This window comes from Saccostrea cucullata, unplaced genomic scaffold (genome assembly GCF_032062105.1).
Source record: "Saccostrea cucullata isolate Sc308-1 unplaced genomic scaffold, CSIRO_AGI_Scuc_v1 ctg160, whole genome shotgun sequence".
Classification (NCBI taxonomy): domain Eukaryota; kingdom Metazoa; phylum Mollusca; class Bivalvia; order Ostreida; family Ostreidae; genus Saccostrea; species Saccostrea cuccullata.
In genome coordinates this window covers 1,123,867-1,143,518 of record NW_026938254.1, presented here as the reverse complement: position 1 = coordinate 1,143,518, position 19,652 = coordinate 1,123,867, and the positions used below count along the sequence as shown (strand labels likewise).

Sequence of the window (19,652 nt, the reverse complement as noted above, 5' to 3'; positions counted from 1 at the left end):
GTAAAACACGGGCAAAATGAAGTCTAGTAAAAATGGTTCATTGTTAATTATGTTTTTGAAGTTGTTAACTAAACATAGATTTAAATTTATCCGGATATTTTTTAGTATAAAAAAATGTAAACATCCCCTAATAAAATTAATATTCCTCTCTCTCTCTCTCTCTCTCTCTCTCTCTCTCTCTCTCTCTCTCTCTCTCTCTCTCTCTCTTCGCTGTTTCTTTCAAGTAAAGATACCCACCCACTTTTGTAGTCTGTTATAAAACATAAGACATTTTTGTTTAAGATAAACGCCCTTATAGGTTTATATTAATATAAAACAAAACATAGACAAAAACTAGCGTTTATAACAAATAATTATAAGTTGTGTCTAGTTCTGTTAATTATTTTAAACATAAATAGTAATGAATTTGATGTCATGTAACTTGGTGGCAAGTTAGATACTAACTTGCCCTCTTGTGTAACCGGGGTTTTTAATGCATCTTGATAAAAAAAATTTCAAAAGAAAATCTTCCTTTCATATGTTTAGTTACAGTGCAAAGTTTCTTGAAAGAGGGGTGCAGTATAAGATCTGGAAAAATCATTTCCGATATGCATACCTTATGTTTTGGTTAATTTGTGCCATTTTCTTGGGTTCCGGTGCATTCCTACTGAAGTATTGATTTTTACATATTCAATGAACAAAATCTATAAATTTTGCTTTTAAAAAGATAAACAATGAATTTTACGTTTTACGTGTAAAAATGGCTATTTTTATAATTACATTTTAAGGATAACATGACATAATGCAACCTCAAAGTAGGAAAGCTGAATCTTATAAACACAGTTGTATGCTTATTTTACACAACAGAGCGTAAATAGGATAATGTTTACTTAATAGAGATTATGCACCAAAAGAACACGTCCAAGAAATCAGACGTGAATTTAAACAAATCTGAGGGATTACAGAGCCGCATTTACTCCTCCTTGTGAACTATCTCAGTCCCATTCATTTTTTTTCTTACGAAAACGGATCTTAATTGTACATAACATCTGTCATGAATTCTGGGAATAAAATCATCTTTCTTACACTTCTGTTACTGAAGGTAAGTATGTTTTACCAATGTAGTTTAAATGTTAAAGCTATGAGATTATATTTTATGTTAGCTTGAACTTGAAAACCCATCTATTTCCGATACTTTTCGAGAATTGTGGTATCATTAACTCTATCCATGAAATATATATTCAATTCCCAACAATAATTCCTTTAAACATCTTTGCATCGTCATTGGAGTTGTGGATAAAAGATGGGTACCTTTCAATAATATATAGAGAGAGTGGCATCGTCAATGTTCTGCTATGGGAAACCTGAAATATGCTTTCGATCAAAAAGTCAAATGGGGGGGGGGGTGCACAATGGCACTATGTAACAAAGATTAATTTAATGTTTCGTTAAATTACATTCAGCTGTATAAGAGGAGTTGCGGATAAGAGATGGGTACCCCAAAGCTTAACAGACAGACGAACGTACAGACGGACGGACATCCCGCTCACTGTATACTCTCCCGCTTTTCAAGCGGGGGTATAACATGGAATTTTGGTGAATTCCGGTATTCGGAGTTGCTCATGTTTAATCGATAATTAAGCGTAGAACCTAGATATATGTTACATTGTTTACACCATAGCATCATGTCACCACATATTTTTAGAAAACCTCTTTTTAAAATTTTGTTGCAGGATATTTTAAAGAGGTACTGAGAGCACTGCTCTCACTAAGTAAATGATACTCCCGCTTCCCATCTGATTATAATGGCAAAGTCCATATTTTGCTCCGAAATTAGGGTCAGATCAAAAGGTATAATAGAAGGTGCAAAATGGCATAATCTTATTAAGAATATGTTAAGTAGATCATGAAATTTTCTTCCGTGGTATAAGAGTGATGTAGATAAGAGGTGGGTATCCTTCAATTTTACAGAAAGAATGGCAGTCCTTTTTTAGAAAGAATGGCCGTGTCCATGTGTTGCTATGGGAAACACGAAATATGTGACGGATTAAAAAGTAAATGAATAAAGAGGTGCACAATGGCACTATATAATACAGATTCTGTGAAAGTCTCATTAAATCTCATTTAGTGGTAGAAGAGGAGTTGCAGATAGGAGATGGGTACCCAAAAGCTTAACAGACGGACGGACGAACGTACAGGCGGATGGACATCCCGATCAGTATATTCCCTCCCACTTTTCAAGCGGGGGTATAACAAGATATGTTTGTGAATCACCGATGCATGGCATCTCATGACGAATGTTTCTAAAATGCAATTGAAACTCCAAGCTTAAAGTCAAAACGTTTTTTTTTTTCAAACTGCTGTCAAAAGAAAGATCTTGTCACAATAAAAACGCTTGACAAAAATGAGAGCCCCAACACCAACCATTCAATTATTACGGCCATGGTCACAGTTTTTCCAAAATAGATCAACTGTGAAGTCAAAATTAATTTAAACCAAGGAAAGGTCTTGTCATGAGGACTATACTTGTAAAATATCAGGCCTTGGCAGTAAATACTAAAAATTAAGAGCAAGGTTTAAGTTTTTATTTTAAAGATAGCGCAAACTCTTCATTCAAGGTCTTTAAGGGTCAAAATCGTTGGTGTCAAAGTGATGCTCTTATTACATATATGCAAAAACAAATTCAAAAGTTAATTTTAAAGAGTGAAAACTGTTGGTACGCAAAGGGAAGGTCTTATGACAAGGAAAGCTCATGTGTAAAAAGAAAGCCCTAACTCCACCTTTTTTAACATGATGACCAAGGTAATTTTTTTAAAAATATTATACACTTATACATAAGTTTATAGACTCTATATGCATATTCCCTGTTTGTTGCATTTTTGTGACTTTTCACAACAAGTATAGGAAGTGTATGGACTATATTCGCAGCACTCCTCCTCGGCAGGACACGGGTGTGATCCGCAGGTCATAGGTTGTGGCGGAGGAACATGCGGATCGTAGTTACAGAAAATCCCAGAACATTTAGTTCCAGGTCGTATGCTAGCGACAAAAAGGTCAAAAACGGATGTCTGCTGCATCGGTGCTCCATTTGTAAATGGTCCGTTCCAGTCAGGTGAAAACACGGGCCCTGAAACTTTGAAATAAGGGGGGCCATCCTTAAATGTGATGTTACATCGGGATATTGGGTCTTCGTTACACATATTGTATTTCATGTTAGCTTGAACTTGATATTCCATCCATTTCTGATACTTTTCACGAATTGTGGTATCATTAACTGTATCCATGAAATATCTTAAATTCCGAACAAAAATTCCTTTAAACATCTTAGCATCGTCATCGCAGTCAGGGTCACAGTTCTTTTCGGTGAATATACCACTGGTATTACTGTTGTAGTCGATAGCTGCTGTGGCTATTTTATCTGCTAGAATAAGGTATGAATCGTTATTGGTAAGTTTATACATTTCTGAAAAAGCTCCGATCATAATGCCAGTTTCATAAGTATATCCAACACTGTTTGAAGGTTTGCAAGAATTTAAATCAATGCCATCACTGATAAGAAATGTAGAGCTGTTGATTAAGTTATTAGAAAAGATATATTCTTCAATCTTTTTGTATTTACTCCTGAATTCTGTATTGTTAGTCAACCGATAGAGTTTGGCGGCTAGATGGAACATTTGGACATCTGTTATGGTCTGTTTAGCATTGAAGTTGTTGTCAAACCACATGCCTCCGTTACACTGCCCATTAGAATCCCAGCCCGTCTTCCAGCTCCAGTTCAGGATGTCAATGGCCGTCTGAAGAAACTCTTGAAGATTGAAAAGTTCGAATATCCTGGCATAGCTGAGACCAAACCAACCCATGTCATCAAAGGAAGGGTAGGGTCCATAAGCTTCCATCAGAGAATAAAGTTCTCTATGGGATCCCGTGACCACAGTCAGGTATCTCTTGTGCTGGGCGTACTCCATAAAGTTAGCCATGGACTCAAGTACAGCGCCATTTTGCCAAAACCCATCATACCCGTTCCAAATCTGCAATTTAAATTTCCACATTGCTGTAGTCTATAGTTTCTGATTGTTGCGACGAGTCCAGTTTTGAGGATAATATTGTCTTGATGAAATGAAAGTATCTCTTTGACGACATTTAATCCTTAACCATAAATATCAGATTTTATAAAGTTATATATGTTTTTCATGTTTCCGTATTTAAAAAAGTTACCTGGTAGCTAAACAGACCAGCTATAGGTGACGGATACCAATTCGATTGATGAGCAAACTCTGTAACACAAGCCATATAAGCGCTGACGTCATTTCCGAACATCTTCATGGAACAAGTTCCGTTCTCATTGGATATTACTGCGCTAAGAGTATAACCAGATGTTACACCGAATAATACTGTTATTGTCAAAAGTCTCATTTTAAAGACTTGTTTTCTAGCCTACTTTAAACATCTGATAGGATGCAGATATATTTCTGATAACGGCTAAATGGTTGTTATCGCTGTGTATTGATAACGATTAGCCCAGTATTACATGTAAATGATTCTATTCAAATGATTTGGGCATATACGATTACATCTGTGTATGGGTTACATGTATGATGAAGTGATGGAAAAAAATACTTATCCTACAGATTTTTTTTTTTCACTTTATTTATAAATGCCTATTTTCAACATCATTTCTCAGGTGAAATATAAAAATGGTGTTGATTAAAAAGCAAGCTTTGTGATATCGTCAACATTACATAAGAGACCATATAACAATGTGTGTGAGAACATGGTCTATACAAATTTTCCCCCATTAATAAATTAGCAGACCTACATCTGTATTAATATAACATAAAATTTATTCAAAACCTTATATATGAGAAGAAAAAAACTTGACCACCAACTCGACATTTAGATATACCATAAAATATATATAGGTATATATCGACGACGTATTATCAATTAACAATAGGTATTTCTATTCATATGTTGTCATGGTACATCCCATTGGGTTTGAAATAAAAGATATCACAGAGTCTGACACATCTGTTTAATATTTGGATTTTTTTACTGGAAAAAAAACGTAAATGATGATCTAATAATCAAACTTTATGTTAAACGTGATGACTTAAACTATTCAATTGTCAATCCCCTTTACCATGATGCAGCAATATACCTTTTCACCGCTTTATATCTCTCAGTTGGTTTTGATGCGCAGGAGCATGCTTTACTTATGAACAATTATATCTAAAACGAGGTATATTACTAGTATTGACAAATTGATGAAATAAGGATATCAACCATCTAGCTGAAAGTCATCATTTCGTATGTTCTATGGTCAATACAATGACCTTGTCAACAAATACAATCTATCATTAAGGTAAATGCTGACTAACGTTTTTTTATACCACATGTAATTTCCTGATCGTGAAAAGGATTACACGGAGGGTGTGACCGGTCGGCAGGGGATGCTCATTCCTTCATGGTACCTGACCCCATCCTATGTTTTAGAGGTCCGTGTTTGCTATGCTCCTGATCTGTTTGGTTTGTAGGGATTTCAAGCCTTGAATATTGTCATTATAAGAAAAGATTCAACAATTAATAGATTAAATTGATGCCTGTATATTCAGCAGTTTTTTACTATGGTTGAAGTTAAATAAGGGTGTATATAGTAAAAATCTTTTTAAAATCGTTCCTATGATCAAGCATCTATAATAATGGAACCATCCACAGGTAGTATAAATTCAAAATTATTCAAAGTATATTCCCCAGGGGTAGTTAGAAGTCACAATTGGCAATCAAAGTTATAATAAGAAAACATGTGATAAAAATCTTTAAAAGAATAAAGAATTGCAGTGCCAAATTTGGTCATATTTATATGGAAGCATCCGCAAAAAGTGTTTATAATAGTGTATACTCCAAGTTTGTTCAAATCGTAAATCCTATGGAAAGGATGACGTTAAAAATGACAATTAAATATTAACATGAGAATACTGAAGAGAAATATTTATAACCTTTTCTCTTAAGAACAGCAAAGCCAAAATTAGGCATATTTATTATTTTATATGGTAGCATCTCCATATGTGTATACATAGATTCACGTTTGTTCAAATCTTGACCCCCAGATGAAGTGGGCCATCAAAGTTTTAGATAAGAATACATAGGAAAAACTATTTTAAAATCTTATCAAGAACAGGAAATTCATGATAATTTATATGGAGACACCCTCAGGTGGTGCATATTCAAGTTTTTTCAAATCATGACCCCCATTGTGGGGCTTCAAAAAGGCAATAAAGGTTTTGCAATATGTATATTTTGGAAATAGAATCTGCAGATGCAAAACAAAAAGGGTCTTAGTTATTCACGTGAGCGTTGTGACACATAAGACTTGATATTTATTTACTAGTTTATTAGTACATGTATCACTTTGATTGTTATTTAACAACATAGGGATTAAAGCAACATAATACAATTTTAACAGCATGCATATTTATTTACCAATATACTTTAATGATTTAGTGCATATTTCGATTAACATTTCAGTATCAAATACAAGATTTGTTTGTTAAACTGATGCCCCCGTATGGCAGCTTATTTCAAAAGTAGATAAAAAGAATATACTCCTCGCTATAAGATATTCACAGTAGTGAAGGAGAAACTTCAAAAGAACTGTGCAACAATATATTCAACAAGAGGCCCAGGGGCCACAGCGCTCACCTGAGCACATTGGGCTTGAATTTAACACCACCCTCAGGTTTCCCTATATATCCCTATGTAAAACTTGGGTCGGCCGGGGGTCATGATTTGAAAAAACTTGAATCTACACTACCTGAGGATGATTCCACATGAGTTTCATCTTTCCTGTCCCAGTGGTAATTGAGAAGGATTTTTAAAGATATTTCCTATATATTCCTATGTAAAACTTGGGTCGGCCATTTTGGCCCCACCCTTGCCCCGGGGGTCATGATTTGAATAAAATTGAATCAACACTACCTGAGGATGTTTCCACATGAGTTTCATCTTTCCTGTCCTAGTGGTTCTTCAGAAGAAGATTTTTAAAGATTTTTCTTATATATTCCTATGTAAAACTAGGGTCGGCCATTTTGGCCCCATCCTTGCCCCGGGGGTCGTGATTTGAACAAACTTGAATCTACACTACCTGGGGATGATTCCACATGAGTTTCATCTTTCCTGGCCCAGTGGTTCTTGAGAAGAAGATTTTTAAAGATTTTTCCTATATATTCCTATGTAAAACTTGGGTCGGCCATTTTGGCCCCACCCTTGCCCCGGGGGTCATGATTTGAACAAACTTGAATCTACACTACCTGAGGATGATTCCACATGAGTTTCATCTTTCCTGGCCCAGTGGTTCTGGAGAAGATTTTTAAAGATTTTTCCTATATATTCCTATGTAAAACTTGGGTCGGCCATTTTGGCCCCACCTTGCCCCGGGGGTCATGATTTGAACAAACTTGAATCTACACTACCTGAGGATGCTTCCACATGAGTTTCATCCTTCCTGGCCCAGCGGTTCTGGAGAAGATGATTTTTTAAAAATGCCATTAATTTTTAACAAAGTCATGATTATCTCCCCTTGGAAAAGGGCGTGGCCCTTCATTTGAACAAATTTGAATCCTCTTTACCCAAGGATACTTTGTGCCAAGTTTGGTTGAAATTGGCCCAGTGGTTCTTGAGAAGAAGATGAAAATGTGAAAAGTTTACAACGACAACGACTACGACGACGACGACAACGACAACAACGACAGACAACGGACAAATTTTGATCAGAAGATGAAAATGTGAAAAGTTTACGCCGACGCCGACGACAACGACGACAGACAACGGACAAATTTTGATCAGAAAAGCTCACTTGAGCCTTCGGCTCAGGTGAGCTAACAAGAGGTGTAAATCAGATGTGAATACTTAAAATTGCCAAGGAACTGTTGGACAATTTGAAATCACAAGATTTTACCAAAATCGACAGCTTAAAAACTTACGACTTTTCAACTTTATACACAACGATTCCCCACGACAAATTAAAGTCCAGGCTTTTTGATATCATTGACAGCTACTTTTTTTAATGGAACTCGTAAATTTACTTACCTTGTCATTAGTCATTTGCAAAATTATTTTGTTAAAAACATTCTGATTGTTCTCTGAAGTTGACGTCAAAAAGATGAACGAGTTTCTGATTGACAATATCTATGTTGTTGTGTTTGAAGACCAGGTCTTCCAACAATTTATTGGAATGTCCATAGATAACAATTGCGTCCCGTTATTAGCAGACCTATTTTTGAATTCATATGAAGCAGAATTTGTGCAAAATATTATGCGTGAAAAGAAGAAAACAATTGCTGTGGCTTTCAACTCGACATTCAATTAGATATATCGACGACGTATTGTCAATTAACAATGGTAATTTCCATTCTTATTTCGATACAATATACATGTACCCCAGTGAGCTTGAGATAAAGACACCAGAGAGTCTGACATATCTGTTTCATATTTGGATATTTTACTTGAAAAAGACGCTATTGGTAATATAACAACTAAGCTGTATGATCAATGTAATGACTTTAACTTTCCCTTACTTATGCAGCAATACATCTTCATCGCCTGCATACGGAGTTTATATATCTCAGTTGATTCGATGCACAAGAGCATGCTCTACGAATGAACAATTTCTACAACGAGGTAAATTACTGACAGACAAGTTGACGAAATAAGAATTTCAGCAGTCTCGTTTAAAGTCATCATTTCTTTAGTTCTATGATCGATACAATGACCTAGTCAGCAAATACAATTGAGTCAAATGCTGACTGACGTTTTTCATACTAAGTTTGGTCCATTATTTATACATTGAGTAGACGAAAGATTTTTCCGTTATTTCCCGATCATGACAAGGAGCATACGGCGGGTATGACCGGTCAGCAGGGAATGCTCACTCCTCCATGGCACCTGATCCCACCTCTGATGTTTCGGAGGTCTGTATGTGCTCTGCTTCTATTTTGTATTGTTTTATGGATTTCTACACTGTTCGTTTTCTCCATATGTTTCATGGAGACGTCTTATCACGATGAATACTACTTTGCAACATGAAAGCCCTAGCACCAACTGTTCAAAAGTTATGGCCAAGGTTAAAGTTGGGTAATATTTTGCAAAAGTGGGCCCAGAGGTCAAACATGTTGGTACCCAAAGGAAGGTCTGGACACAAGAAATATATATGTGAATATGAAAACTATAGTTAATACCAATCAAAGGTTAAGGGCAAGGCTAAAGATTTTTTTGTGGACAAATGAACGAACAGAGCAAAGACTATAATAATATATCTTCTAATCTTCGATAAATAATCATGCATCACAATGTTCTTAATAAACTTCTACAAAGTACATAAAAAATATCTGGCATGTCACTAAAACTACGGACATTCCAGGTTTGTTTCTTTTTCGTCTGTTTAGAGTTTGTCTATATCATTCAGAGAAACCCGAACAGAATATTTAATTAAGTTCATCAGTAATTCAATTATCCTTCTCACAAGATGTGTCCTATATTTCTTTTTTTTATCCTTTTGATATGCTCAATGTCTTCTTTACGTGTCAGAAGTTTCGAGTCTTCTTGCTGGCATCTGTATAAGCCTAACAAATGAACGTTTTCTAAGTGTAAAGAAGGTCGCTTTAAATTCAATACACAAATGGAGCAGTGATGATTTTTAATTTTTACAGAAATAGTTAATGAACAAAAAATCTGTCTGAACACTGAATTTGCACCATAAATGTGCATGTTATAGCTTATCAAGAGCACAATTCAATATTATACATATATGTAGATTATTTAGAACAGGACTGACTCTAAAGTGATAGAAACCTTTAACTTCCAGTTGAATATCATGAAGTACCTTTATATATAAACGTTGTTCAGATTTTCTAGCAGCCAGCCAACAGCTTGTGTATCCCTTAAGGCTTCTGATACCCGCCACAAAGGTCAGTTTACATAAGCTGACTTTAAGACCTGTAGAGATGAAGTACCTTTATCTTGACACATGGTTTAAGTAGAGACTTGATGTCGGAACTATTGTAAATATATTGCCGCACCTCCCCTCAAAAGATTTGTCTATAATCTAGGTGACCTTAAGGAACCTTTACAGATTACAGGTATCAGAGAAACTGAATACATGTATCGGACTTCTGATTGTTAGTTTATTAACATTAATTAAAACATAGCTGATATGATCACTCCAAATGATGTGCAATTTGAAATTTATAGTGATTAGATTCTTTTTATCATAAAATGCCCTTTTTCTAGGTTGATTCTCTTTTTCCGTGAAATGTTTATACGTTAGCAATGGTCATGTACATCAACCAATTTGTAATGATAAATACTATGATAAACTTTAATAGAATTTAATGTTCTAAATTAAAGTATACGAGCCCGTTGATTTTACAAACAAAATTACGTAAGACTAAATCTCTAGTTAAATCCTCCAATACATCAGGCAAATTCAATGCCGGATTGAAACTGAACCAGCTTAATTCTTTGATGAGTTATACAAGACCTTCACAGCTATCTTGAGCTTGAAACACAATTAGCTCTGGGAACCCAGATAATTATACCCTGCCATAAGAAGGAACAGATCCCAGAGTAAACATAGCCGCGTTAACGACTTCTCCCTACCAGCCTGGTACTCTAGATGTTTTGTATGCTGAATGACTTTCACTTTGTAACCCTATCAGAATTCAGAGGAAATATTGTAAACTATGTCACTCTGCGATTATCAAAGGCGACCGGGCTGTGCCAGTAGGAAAAGCTGATTGTAGAATGAAGTTATAATTGTGTTTAGACATATTCAGCCAGGCAATCATTGTGTGGACTTGGGATTACTGCTGCGTGTTGCTCTTTGTTATTTGTTTCATTGTCGTTCTGTACAAGATCTAGAATTAACTCACCCCTTATCACCTTAGCATTTGTCCCTACCGCCCGTAATGGTCGTGAGAGGGGTATAGATCTTTAAACTGTTAAACACCTGTAAAGTGCGCGGGTCGAGTGTTCATTTAGGTGTTTTATCAGTGGATGAGGGAGAAATCGACATGGTGGTATAATTATGCGGAGAGTACGCCTATGCTTTCTTCTTCTGGTAAGGCACTGCTTCCGGATTTTAACATAATGTAGACTCTTTGAAATGCAGATGTGACATTGTCCATGTAAAGGGACCCACCTTGAAAAGTAAAAAGCTATGTGTAAACACTTTTCTGATTGAAGTAGGGATTAGTGCTGATCTAGTTTGTAACAATTCTTGAAAGAAAATATAAAGAATTTATTAAATGTTTTTATTTCATAATCTAGTTTTATACAGCAGGAACAATGATCAATCTGATTAAATTACGATCTCTACGTAGTGCAGAGAGTCTCTGCGCTATGTACATGTACTAAGAGATCAGATTGGAATAATGATATATCTACAGTGGGATTTTGCTCGAAAGCTAGTGTAACCAAACTTAATCCTTTTATTTTTCACAATCCTCCAATAAAACGAATTATTTTTAGCTATTTCATTTGAGACTATACATGCTATATGCTCTGCAGAAAATAATTTTCAGATTGTAATGGACTACAAATCAACGTGATCTGGTAATGCGGCATTCGGTGCATGAGTGTAATTCCAGTAGAGTATGTCAGAAATCATGTCGTTTATCAATAATTCAGAGCTACAGGGGTGCTTAGCAGATTTTAACTCTTGTCTTTTCGTTTACATGTGAGTGATCGAAAGACAAGCCTGTCAACTTTATAGATTTTACAGACGAACACGGTATGATTCACTAAAAATTTCTAAATGAATGTCATCTTGATGACACTCTCAGTTGTAATGATTAAATTTAGGTCGTATTTGATGTATTGTAACTTGTAACGATCGAAAGTATATAAAGGAAACCGTATGGTTAATTTAGGGTAGAGATCACTGCTCAGCTGACGCAGTAAGTATCCACTGTATGCTGGAGTAACTGAGTCGCCTGTATCTCGATAAATGAAGTCACCTTTTTACACATTTTTTTCCCTTCATAAACTTCCTACAAAAAAAAAACTTTCACAGAATAGTTACCCTAAGTAACTCAGAAAAGTTCAATGTCATACCGTGAAAAACGTGATCCTTTATCATTATTTTGATTTTTAACATCCCGTTAATTTACTTAGAAAAAAATCAAATGTATGTCGAAAAAATTGGATGCACATGTTTTGTTTTATTTGATGATAATGAAAAAAAGAAACTGGAGTGAAGTTCCTAAATTTATAGGGTTGTCTGGTCGATATAATTGTTCTGTCTCCAATTTGTGTTGCTTGCGCATATTGAGAAGATGCCATCATATAAAACGTCTAACAGACAATTAGCAGATTTGTATGTACGAGTACATGTATACTACAGATTGATGACCAGAGAGACACATGTTAAAAAAAATAGTGCATTTTCTCTGTATGTTAATAAGCCATACTGTAAAATTTATATCAAATTAGGTCCATGAGATTGTAACGAGTGAAAAAATTTATATACACTGTATACCCAATCGTGTTGCAGAATGTCAATGAAGGTGGAGCTATTTATAAAAGACGAGAAATTTTCATTTCGTTGATTTAAGACATGTTATTCTAAAAACAGAGTTGACAGAATGCTATTGCCGTAAAAAAGAAGAAGAGGTTAAATAAGTGCAGTTCGTTCTATTCTCTCTCTCTCTTTTTAAAGGCATGATTTCTCTTTAGTGCATATACAAAAATTATCACAAGTTTGTTACTTTATCGTGTTTATCTTAACTCAATGCTGAATATACGAGCACATCAGAGATATACGTAATGGATATTCTTATTAATTTTAATGAAATCAAACTTGCATTACTTTTTCCACTATTTAAATTATTGGCATGGTATTTAAGCACAAAAAATACAAAACAGAAATTCAGGATTGTTTATGATTTTAAAAAGATGGGCCAAATTTACACTCAGTTGACTTGGCGGATGTAATATACACCATAACATTAGATGCCTAATAGGTCAATGCTGTTATCAGAAAGATAAAAGTATTTTTTTAATCTGTTTAGTAAACATGGAAAAGAGTAGCATGTTGCTTTGAATATGAACAAGGATACGTTATGTTCACGGTCAGTAAGCATTTGATATTTTATAGCAAACATTATTGCATGCAATGGACTCTGTATTTATCAACTTCACACAAATATTACTAAACTGATATACAGAAAAGGATCGTTTACAAGATGTAGATTACTCTCGCTCCCTTTGATCCAAATCTAACAGAATGGTTTTTCTCAGATGTTATACATGTTATGTACCAGACTGTGTTATTTTGAACGAACAATATTTCAAAGATGAGAAAAGTTCAAGGTGGCCATTTTCCATGTTATCACTGTATCTGGAAATAGCACCAGACACACGTTTCAGCATATTAAGATATCTTTTAGGGTTTTAACCTATTTCTTTGGGTGGTATTATTATACTTAACAGAATATTTCTACTAAACAGTAGACTTCAAAGGAATGGCCCAGGTTTGAAACCCATTCTTTTTTGTGGGGATGGAGTGGAGGTTTTTTTTTCTAATCTCCATACCTTTATATTATTACAGATTTATTTACATGACACTGAAGCTCGATGGTCTGGATGGAGTGCTTGGAGTATATGCAGCAAGTCATGTGACGGTGGATTGTCCAATCAGAAACGTCAGTGTTTTGGAAACAGCAATTGCCTTGGACCGGAAGTCAGATATCGTCATTGCAATATACGGGTATTTCCCTTCTTCATAAAGCAAAAAGTTAAACGTGTTTTAACAAGGAAGAAGGAATTACCTTCAACAAATGTAGGATAACTCTAAAACTGTTAAAACGGAATTTGAAACACTCGCAACGCATGGCTTAATCAATTTCACCAGAAACACCTCGAGATTTTCAGAGAAATACTAGTACAATGTTTTCTTTGAAAGGAGATATTCCGCTTGATACTAAATTTGCTTGTACTATTTCCTTCTTTTCTTAACGTTCTGTAAGAAAATTTGAAAAATTATGGGAAAATATTAAGTGAGTACTGGGGGTTACTTTCTGTTAGGTGGCTATATAATTTTAAAATCATGCGTTACTTTGCAGCCTTGCAGTGGTTACCTTATGAATGACAATGACAGGATATGTAATTTCCACAATAACATAAGGTCCGCGAACCAAGAGTGGAGCCCGTTATCACAGCAGATATACCCATGTTACGTGTTCTGTAGGGATATGTCTGGAAACATTCCAAATGAAATCAAAACTGATAAAGAGGATGGCACGAAGTGCAGCTCTCAGCCCAATTTCTACTGCATTAAGGGAGAATGCAAGGTATAATGTATTCCCATTGAAAACACGTGATCATTTAAAATTACTAGTGTAGAGTGATAATACGAAAACGAACATTGTAATTTTAAGGTTACGTGTTCTGTATAATACAAAACGAAAAAGAAAATATATTACAAGCATGATTAAAATATTTTGGTATCAATCAATTTGTATCAAAAAGTAAGACGATGCTGTTAAAAATTCTGTCAGAGACTTGGTTGTGATGGGGAGGTGTGGTCTAACAAGTTGATTGACAGCTGCGGTGTCTGTGGAGGAAATGGGTCTACTTGTACTGGCAGCAGTCTCGCACAGTCACATTTCTATTGGCTGGTGGAATGGATGCCATGTTCGGTTACTTGTGGTGTAAGTGCATATAAAAATTGCAATTAAAATGTTTATAAAGTATTATTGGCAGCTAAGTTCTTTAAAAAGTGCAAAAAGAAATATCTGTAACAATGCAAACATTTTAATATTGTGAGCACGTTTTATAAAGATTATGCGCTGTGCTATTTTTAAAAAAAAATTATTCAACTTTTTCATTAACTTTCTAATGTTTTAACTGTATTTGCTTCATAAATATACATGTTCATTCTACATTAAAAATTCGCATAAAAGGCAAAACCAAAGAAACTTTGTAAGTGGATATATACAAATTATAAATTATAAAATTTGATTCGAATTCGTGAAAAGTTAAAATTTTGATTTTTTATTTGATTTCAGTAATAACAATGATCATTTTTCAAAGTAAAATTGCAATTTTCTAAAAATGTACAAACAAAAGATCATGTAATGCAATACTATATATTCAGACAGGTCATCAAAAATCTCACATAAAATGCATAAACAGACGGACAAAGAGAAGAACAATGGACTATTATTGTGACAGAGAAAAGAAACCTAGAGACCTTACCAAGGAATGTTCCTTACCAGAATGCCCATCACAGTAGGTTGTCTCAATCATAACAGTTCTTCGATTTTCATTATTGATCCCATCGTTGTATTTGAAGAACGTTGCTTGATTACATAAGGCGGGCACTTGTTTCGTATTGTCCAGGCCTTGTTTTTTACCACAAGGTGCCTCACACAATATCAGGCGCCTCTTCTTCATGCTCATATATTTTACTAATTTTATGTGAACTTCCGGTTAAAGTCATATTGTGCGAAAAAAGTAGAGATTTTTGTCTTTTCATTCTGATGTCTCGGGGTTTATCCTAAATAATAACCCTAACCGGAAGTTGATGTATTCTTTGTATAGTGTTAAAGTGGTATGGTAATTATCAAGGAATGAATGAGTGCCTTTTAATCTATATATTCAATCATTAACACAATAAGTAATAATAATTTGAAGTGTCGATTGATAATTTTGTGTTGATGCTAATATAAAATTTTAAAAACTCTGTTTTACATTATTTAAGGTGGGAAATTTCTACCTATGGGCGATGTTCTGTGGAGTGTGGCGGAGGAGTACAGCGTCGGCATGTCCGGTGCGTTCAGCGGTCCGGAAGAGCAAACGTTATAACTGTGAGATTCTCCCAGTGTCCTGATCCAATCCCGATGTCGGAAAAGGCGTGCAATCTGAACTTTTGTCCGGCCAGGTGGCAGACTGGTAAATGGAGCCAGGTTTGAGTTTAATATAAATTAAATGTATTTGTAATACTGAGTATTGTTAAGTTGATCGTAATGTAATGAAATCTTGATATTGTTTTCCTTGATATTGAGTCTATACTGGTGCATGTACTTTTCAAAAAATTTACTCCTCTTGGTAATTTCAGTGTTCAGTATCCTGTGGTATTGGCACTCAACTCCGAAGTCTGACTTGCATCAAGTCTCCTTCTCACGGGATACAGATTAATGTTTCCCATTCGGAATGCTTTGGTGCCCGACCAGAGACTTCACGGGCATGTTCAGTAGAGGCTTGTTTTAAAGACTTTTATTCAATTCCTTCCATTGTTGTGGATAATTCTACCTTCATTCAGACTCGGCGAATGAAAAGAGTGTACCTTAATGTTGGCGGTAAAGCTATATTATTACCAAAACAACCAGTGAAAATTACATGTATTGTGAAAAATATGGATAGAAGACTAATATTTTGGACAAAAGACGATCGACTTATTCCCGTTTCGCCTTATAAGAGAGTTCATGTTCTACCGAATGGAGTACTAAAAATTAAACGAACAGACCCAAATATAGACGCAGGAGTTTTTACTTGCATGGCAGGGATTGAGAAAGCCAGCATCTACATATCGTTTCAGAACAAGAAAAAGGCCACTAAGACAGCTAGAACAATGATAAAGCATATGGAGAAAGATATATTAAAGTTAGATAAACCACAATCAGACAAAATGCCAGGACCAGACGCGTTAAATAGCAACAGGTCCGAAGTAGCGGAATTCATGGTTGGTGATTGGTCCCCATGTTCAAGAACGTGTGGAACGGGTTTACAAACACGGGAAGTGACGTGTAGTGTGTACTCAAATAAATATATAAAAATTGTCCCGGTTAAACTTTGTGAGCAGCAAGAAAAACCGGTGAATGTTAGACAGTGTTTAGTTCAGGAATTCTGTCCACAATGGAATGTAGACAAGTGGGGGGAGGTAATTCTGGTTTTCTCCTTCTTCATATGGTCATCAATATATTCTGTCTTTAAAAATGACATAAATACGTGCCGTATTTGTTTGAAAAATTCGTTTATTAGGCTATAAGTTTCTGTACTAAAATGTAATTTTTATTTTCACGGTAAATAATGTTAATGTTAATTCTATTTCAGTGTAGTGTAAAAACATGCAAAAGGATAGGTAAGGCGGCACAACAACGTGCGGTGTTCTGTACAAACGGAAATGGTACAATCATACATCGCTCTAAATGCCTGAATATACCCGTACCAGTCGGTTTTCGGGAATGTGACAACGAGGAATGCAAGGTGGAGTGGCAAACTTCCAGGTGGACGAAGGTAAAATTAGTTCACACCGTACCAAAAAAAGAAATATAAATTACGGACCATTCATTTATAGGAACTGTCTGGCGGAGAAAATGGGTTTCTTTATCCGATTTGCTCATTCAGCGTGATTTATACTTAAGAAATTTTTGATTATTCAAGATAAACGTCAGTATTACAAGAAGTACTTACTCATTTAAAGATATGTCTTGATGTTTCAGTGTAAGCCACATTGCGCGCCCCGTGGAAAGAAGTTCCGGTTGTTTTCTTGTGTGTGGAAGAATACACGTAAACTGGCTTACACTCAGTGTAGAACACTTCCTCGTCCGTTAGCATGGAAACCATGCAAGTCCAAGTGTAAAAAAGGTATCTTACGAGGGATGTTCAATAAATAATGTCCTCGGTGCTCGGAATGAAGCAAAAGACGATTTTTTCTCTTTTAATTAAACACATGTCCGTAACACTTTTTATTCCTGATTCTAGTTCCTTCCTCTCATAAACCTTTCGATTTTTTTGCAAAAAAAATTTGCTTTCTAGCCTCCTCCAGAATTTAAACTACCTCCCCGAATACGAATTTGAACAGCAAGACCACTAATATTTAAGAAAAATGCATATAAATCTGTCTTTGTGCTCTTGCAATTCTTTGCTCTTCTCGGACCTTTGCTGTTTTTGTCAAGTACATCTTATTGTAAATTTTGTTTTAAGGGTTTTAAGCAATAGATTTAAGTTTCATTATCTGTTTGCATTTCAAACAAACGTGGATAACAAGAATTACTGATATTTTTAAAATAATTATTTAGATTTTCTTACACGCTGTCGTTTTCACTCAGTTTTCAAAACACAGGGTGACCTTTAAGTACTAAGCTTTTTTACTGTCAAATGTTTCTTTAAACTACACTCGAAATTATGTCTATTAAATTTGCTATGTGTCTTAAAGTCAATCACACATCATCAAAAATTATTTGTTAAAATTTGGCAAACAGTACATTAGTTGTTATAATTTTTGTTGGCAAGGACGGTACCCATTTTTGATGCCCAATACTAGTATATAATTTTTTATCATTGAAATCCACCTGCTCATTTGTCTATAAAACAGACATTGGTTGCTGCAAATTTTACATATTTCACTGAATATTTCTTTGGGATTCTTAACAAGTTTTAGAGTAGCTTCGATGAAGCTATTAATCTCACTCTAGTTCACTGATTCTTTACAATTCATTTTAAATTCAGTGTCTCGAATAGCCCTTGTTTTCCAGCATCTCACATTGAAAGTATATGATGAAAAGTGGTCATGTAAACTGTTACAAATTCATTAAAGATTCAATAATGAGAGAAAGTCAAGCTTAATGCCATATGATATCTGCATTGTATGTTATACAGTTCAAGACATTATTTATTGAACAGCCCTCGAACATTGGAAGTATAAAAACTTCACATTTCATCAGACTTTACTACGAACGGGAAATTGTAGTATATACTATGTATGGTCAGGGACTCCGTTATTGAGTATAGTATTCATTTTATCATGTTTACTCATTTATATTTCTCGCTGGGGTAATATAATAATATATTTTATTATATGCTTTAGCTTTAAAGCTGATAAGGCAAAGAGTCAAGAATAAAAAAAAATTAACAAACAAAGTAAATGATTGTTTATCTAACCATCATATCTGTCAGGACAATTCACATCATCTCTGATCTCTAGAAAAACCCCTATATATTCATTGCATAATTGAAATATCGTGTTTTTATTGAATATTACATTCTATGTAAATTCCTCAATTAATTAATTACGCAACAATTTGTATTTTTCAGCGTGTCACGACCATTCCAGATATTGTTCCTTGGTGGGACAGTTAAAAATGTGCCGATATCAGACTTTTACCGACAAATGCTGTCAGACTTGTAAACATTTGTAAAAAGTGTATTGATTATTTGTTATTCAATTGTTTTAAATGATTAGAAATTAAATAAAAGTATTCAAATATCAGTTAGTATGACTTGATTTGATTCGAAGTTTTTTGAAACTGGTTACAGTGTATGGTCTGTCTCAACTGACTTAAAATTAAATTTGCTTCTAATGTACGTAACAGATATTATTTCTGCATGCACACAACTGTCACCAAGATATCAACCTTGTACATTTTTACAAATTATCAAAACCCGGATTTAATTCAGTATGAGCAAGGGACTCTTGAAAGATTTTAAAAAATCTCTAATTCTAATCCGTTTAATTTTACATGTATTAGGAAGTATTTAAGTTTCTTTCAAATTCTTTTGAACTTGTTCTTTTTGTCGTTTCTTGGGAAAGTTGAATTAGATGTTGATCAAGAAAATGTAAACGAGGTATGTTTTTAAGCTCAATTCATCGTTAAAATTATTATAAAATACGAAAA

The 19,652-nt window shown here is 34.7% G+C and overlaps 2 protein-coding genes across 2 annotated transcripts; one reads left to right on the top strand and one right to left on the bottom strand.

The window, feature by feature from the left end:
* The first annotated feature begins 968 nt into the window (after positions 1-968).
* LOC134249822 (ADAMTS-like protein 1) lies at positions 969-19,250 on the top strand. The gene is made up of 10 exons (XM_062732194.1): positions 969-1,081; positions 13,583-13,741; positions 14,097-14,324; positions 14,532-14,684; positions 15,131-15,264; positions 15,737-15,941; positions 16,094-16,915; positions 17,089-17,271; positions 17,478-17,622; positions 19,072-19,250. The coding sequence occupies exons 1-10, from the start codon at positions 1,034-1,036 to the stop codon at positions 19,173-19,175; spliced, it is 2,181 nt and encodes a 726-aa protein (XP_062588178.1). The 5' UTR covers positions 969-1,033; the 3' UTR covers positions 19,176-19,250.
* LOC134249824 (uncharacterized) lies at positions 2,801-4,392 on the bottom strand. The gene is made up of 2 exons (XM_062732195.1): positions 4,195-4,392; positions 2,801-4,007 (listed from the first exon to the last, which is right to left on the bottom strand). The coding sequence occupies exons 1-2, from the start codon at positions 4,390-4,392 to the stop codon at positions 2,829-2,831; spliced, it is 1,377 nt and encodes a 458-aa protein (XP_062588179.1). The 3' UTR covers positions 2,801-2,828.
* Positions 19,251-19,652: the final 402 nt, after the last annotated feature.